The 5551-nt window shown below is 37.5% G+C and overlaps 1 protein-coding gene across 1 annotated transcript; it reads left to right on the top strand.

The window, feature by feature from the left end:
- Positions 1-553: 553 nt before the first annotated feature.
- On the top strand, positions 554-2465 carry LOC118488305 (F-box/LRR-repeat protein 25-like). The gene is made up of 3 exons (XM_035985658.1): positions 554-1306; positions 1388-1588; positions 2355-2465. The coding sequence occupies exons 1-3, from the start codon at positions 554-556 to the stop codon at positions 2463-2465; spliced, it is 1065 nt and encodes a 354-aa protein (XP_035841551.1).
- Positions 2466-5551: the final 3086 nt, after the last annotated feature.

Consider the following 5551-nt stretch of genomic DNA (forward strand, 5'->3'; position numbering starts at 1 on the left):
GAGCTCGAAAGATACCCATCGAAAGTTGAAGATGGACCTCGAAGGATATGGTATCCTTCGAGGCATGTGTGTATCTTTCGAAGACTGTCTGATCGAAGGATGATGTTTCGACCAGTCAGTCTGATCCTTCGACCTGCAGCCTGTGTTTGGGTATAAGTACCAACACCTTGTCTTGTAAAACACAAGAGTGAGAGCACAAGTGTGTGCTAGAGAGTGAATGGAGGTTTGAGTCCTCACCGGGAGAAATCACCACTTGATTTCTCCCTGGATGTATACTTCTTTGGTATTAGTTCGGTTATCATGTAATCGGGCCGACTTGTAATGTTTACTACCGGATTAATACAAAGTTTGTTATGTTTATCCTCTCTTATCTCTTCCATCTTTGAACATGAACATAAAATCACGGTTTCGTTCCCGAAACCTGGACCTACAATAACTTTCTTCCAAATCCTTAATCCAACACAAAGACACACACTCCAACCCATTCTACATTGTGTTCCTTTCCTTTGTGAACAACGAAATCCGTTGGGGATCACTACATTTGTCTCTAAAAATGGCTCGGAGGGGGGGTGTGATTCATCACATATTTTCGTTCATAGATACTCGATCTGTCGTTCGAAGTAGTCTTCTATCTCAAAGCTGGAGAAATACATGGAAATCCCACCCGCATTTGAACTTTGAGATTGGGCCATCTCCCGATCAGGCAAGTAGCTCTAACTTTCCCAAATTTGTGCACCGATTTCTATCTAAGCGTGATGACGTTACCGAGCTTTCCACCATCGATTTCCGATCAAATTCCATCACTCTTCCGCTTCTCAGAAAGATCGTAATCTACGCAATGTCGCACAGGACGCAAAAGCTAAAGATTGAATTCTTGGGTGATAAGCAAACACGACGTGGTGGATTCGATTCATCTTTGTTTAGATCTCGATATCTCGAACACCTTGTTTTGAGCATCGATTTTGGGCTTAAAATAAGTCCGTCGCTGACATGGGATTTTCCGGCATTGACCACTTTGAGTATTAAACGTGTTACATTCACGTTACAACTTCCTAACGGTGATGCTAGTAGGTCTATTGATTTGTTTTCCCGATTTCCGAATCTAAAAACTCTTGCGTTGGATAGTTGTACGTTATCTAATATCGATACTTTCATAATCAAGTCGAGTGAATTACAGAGTCTATCGTTGATATGTATTAATCAATGGTGTGAGTTTGTAGTCTCAGCACCAAAGCTTTCTTCGTTCACCTATAATGGCATTGCTCGGTTTTTATTATCCACTAAAGATCTTGGTTCATTAAAGAATGTAAATTTTCAAACAATCTATCATAGATCTATTCAGGGGCAACCTATGTTTATTGAGTTGTTGATTAACACTTTCCAACAGCTCTTTAAAGCAAAGTCTCTTACCTTAAACTTAGACGTCGTGAAGCTTCTTTCTAAGTTTCCGGAATTGCGTGAAAGAAGAAATTGCCCTTTCACGAGTTTGCAAAGCTTGACTTTGGTTTCACGCCACCGGCTACCGAAATCCTTGACTGCGTTTGCCAGTGTTTTCGATTATTTCAGTCGCAGCTCTCCCGCACTTAAGGTTCATATCGATTTGAATCCAAAACCATTGCAGTTCCGTTATTAGTGCTTTGATCCTGTCTGCAGCTCTAAAGGTTCTTTTACTTATGCTTCTTTAGTTTCTTTTGATGCCAGTTTTTCGTTTTTATATTTTTTTTGTATTCATATGTATCATTGTGTATATATGTGTGTGTGTGTTCAATATACAAAACTATATATTTTTTTTGCAAGAACTTATGTGGACCATTGCGTAAACATGTAAAGAATTGTTTTCTCTATCCTCTCTTCTAAATGATTAATATAACATTTCGGTTGGACTATTTTTTTCTCTCTAGTGATATGCACATGAACATGTGTAGCTGATACTGAAAGTAACTTGTAAAATTTTGAAAACTATGTTATGGTTATGTGCATAGAATGTAACATAGTGTATTTTTCACAATAAATTTGAACACAGTCACATTATAGACATTTTATGAACATGTGCATTATCATAACAATACAATTCAAATCGCATTAATATGCACATGGAATACAAACTAATCTATTTGTATACTAAACCCAAACAAGTAAGATTATATATTTATAATATGCAGTTGTGCATGTAACAAAATATATATGTAAAAAAGAGGATACACGGGTATACACATGGGCATGTTATGGCATTAGAAACAGCCTTTTGTGAGGTCCTTGTTCTAATTGTTGGTATTCTTGTATTAATTGTTATTAGTCTTCTGAACCCTTGTTTCTTTTTCTTTTTCTTTTTCTTTTTTTTTTTTCTGTGACAGGTGGAGATTCAAAGTCAACATCGTCAACAAATTAAGGATGCCATTTCTGTAAACGAGCTAAAAGAACCATTTCATATGTCTTTATATCTGTCTTACCCCATACTTGGATAAATTTTATTTTTCCAGCATGCTTAATATTTTGATACCTGACTTGAAACCAGGTTGTGGACAAGAATATAGTGATGTTCCCATAGGTACTCTCTGCTTTGGAATTTTATTCATGACTTTTTAGTTTTGCGTAACTTTATTAGAGCATTGTGATATGCTTTTTAGCACAGTGAGTTCTTATGTTGTTTGGATTCCTGTAAAACTTATACTTGCTGTTATTGTCTAGACTGTAAAACCTATATTTGCTGTTATTGTCTTAGACATATTGTTTTGTTTCCAGAAATGCTATATTTATTGCTTGTAGAAGATCTTCTGCGTATGTTTTGTCATAGTAAAAAAACAGTTGAGGCATGAGGCTAGGCGGAAGAAAACGTGTATGAGGTGCCTCATGGGGTTATTGTAGGTCCCTTTTCGCGGAGGATAACGAACCTAAACCTTGTTATACTAACCTACTAGCAAGTGCGGAATCCAAGCTAGTAGGCAAACCGGGATGAAGCAAGTAGAGAAACAAGCACACAAGATTTCACCGATTAACACCACTGTATTAATACGTATGAAGATTCCGGTTACAAGCACAATGTTTACAAAACCAAAGATGTAAACTCTCAAGTGTGTGTGTGTGTTTCCAGCAGAATGCTCTCAAGCTCTCTATCTTTTGTCTGTGTGCTTCTACCTTTCACACTACACTGCATGGGTATATATATACCCAGCTCATGATGTCTGGTCGAAGGATCCGATAGATGGTCCGAAGGATCATCTTTCGGATAGAAAGCTTTCGAAGGATTAGCAAGGACCTCGAAAGATCACCTTTCGAGGTCTATTGTTCGAAGCCTATCTTTCGATCACCTCGAAGGATCAACAGAATCCTTCGAGTCTATCCTTCGACATCGACACACATATCAAACATATGTTAACTGTTGGCCAAGTCAAACTAGGAGGATAGTTGACTTGGTCAACTTACAGACTAACTTTGGACATCGTTTACATACAGACCGAATACAGACAAAGTACAGACACAAGTGCACCAACAAACTCCCCCTTGGCTGTAGCTTTGTCTTTATCTTCTATAGTTGCAGACTCGTCTTGAACTTCGACGGTCTTTGGTCTTCGAGTTACCAAAACTCTGATGTCCTTTCAAGTCTTCAATGTCGGAGGATCTTCAAAGTCTTCACGTCTTGAAAGCAGAGAGTGTATCAACAAACTACCCGTATCATGTAGGAAGTGTGTTGACAAACTCCCCCTTAACATAAGCTCCCCCTTGGGTCATGCTCGTGAAATACTTTAACTTTATGAAGTGAGATCCTGGTGGTGTTGATGATGGCCAGCGGCAACTCGATCATCTCCATCAGTTGAGCGCATTCTCGTTGTGTCTTCATTCCAAAGCTTGTCATCGACCATGTTCTCCTAGCCTTTAGAATCTGCACATGCAAGAAATCTAAACGCGTAATGAGAACAACTGCTTGGAACATAGTATACGCAAATGACACACGAATGACCATGTCATAATCAAACACTGTCCGACAGTTTGAAAGTTTAATAAATTTGTCAATTTAAGTCTTTAACTTTCAAAACCATGCAAATTTCGACCGTTTATGAAGATTTAGTCAGTTTGGTTTTCAGTCAGGTTTCAGGTAACGAAGACTCGAGCTCCAACATCGTACGATCGAAAATAAAGTAGAAAGAAAATCTTTTTGGCTTTTATAAAGTTTATATTAAAACACACCTAAAATCTTTTTGGTATTTTTGAAAGTAAAAGACAACAATTTAAAATCCTTTGAGTGTTATCAAACGACATCACCGCTAATGTCGTGCTGATATGCACCAAACGACGAAACTGTTTAAAAGAAGAACAATAAAGGTTAAGCAGTAAATAAATATTTACAAACATTCTTTTTGCGAGTTTCGAGGGTAAGAGAATCATATCAGTGTACGGTCATGCCAAAACACTCTTGTTGTTCAGTTAGTTAACATTAAGATAAGCATCATATAACAATTATCGGTATTGTTGTCCACTTAAGCTCAACTTATCAGATGTAATCATGGCGAGGGGATACGTTAAGGTATGATTTATACTTACCGACCGGTGTTCATCCACATCACGACACATTCCCGTATCAAGGTATGCACGAGGGTTCATCTTACCGGTGAGTATACCGATTATCATCTGTTTGACCGTATAAAATGTGAGATACTCACTTATTTTGAATTGAAAACAAGCCCTATGTGATATAATCACTTATTGATGAGGAACTTGATTTTCGTATGCATGAGGGCACAGGTGCAAGTCCGTGAACAGGTCAGTACTTCCGTACAGCAGAGAGACGAACTTGACACCCGGATAAATGTGATATTTTTATCACTTATTTGATTTGGACATGTGATTGTTTATCACTTATTGAGGTCGAATGCAGTATGTAATATGTACACGTATGTATAGTATCATGGAAGATCTAGACTTGCGTCCCCGTTATTTTTCGGTAAAAGATACAACCATGATGCCCAGATGATAAGCAGCATAAAGACCGAATATCTCAGAACCTCGGCAATCTATCAAACGAAATTTCGGTACTAAGACCATATGCCAATGAATGGTTCCCACCTGGTCTTCAGTCGATTAAGATTTATATCACCCTGCATACTTTAAAATGATTGTGAGCCTACCGATACATCTTATATAGAGCTGCTTATCGTTTTTCATTTAAGGTTTAAAGAGGTTTGGATAGACCACTGATGTACTATCATTTTCTCTTTTGCTCTCCAGGAAACTCATTTTTGTTTTTCTATTGTTTTTGTGTTTTTGAAATTTTTCGATGTTTTTGGATTTTCTGATTTTTGGATTTACTCCCCCTAAAATCAACAAACTAAGATAAATTTAAAAACACACAAAGATATTTACAAAAATGATTTTCCGATGTTGGTTTACTCTTGCTTGACCTTAATGCCATTTACCAATAATAAGAAGTCAAATCTAGATTTGTCAAAAGCTTTGGTAAATAAGTCGGCACGTTGGTCATCGGTGTGGACCTTAACAACATCGATTAGCCTTTTCTCAAAGCAATCACGTATGAAGTGATATTTGATTTCGATGT

Source organism: Helianthus annuus, chromosome 16 (assembly GCF_002127325.2).
Source record: "Helianthus annuus cultivar XRQ/B chromosome 16, HanXRQr2.0-SUNRISE, whole genome shotgun sequence".
In the NCBI taxonomy this organism is placed as follows: Eukaryota; Viridiplantae; Streptophyta; class Magnoliopsida; order Asterales; family Asteraceae; genus Helianthus; species Helianthus annuus.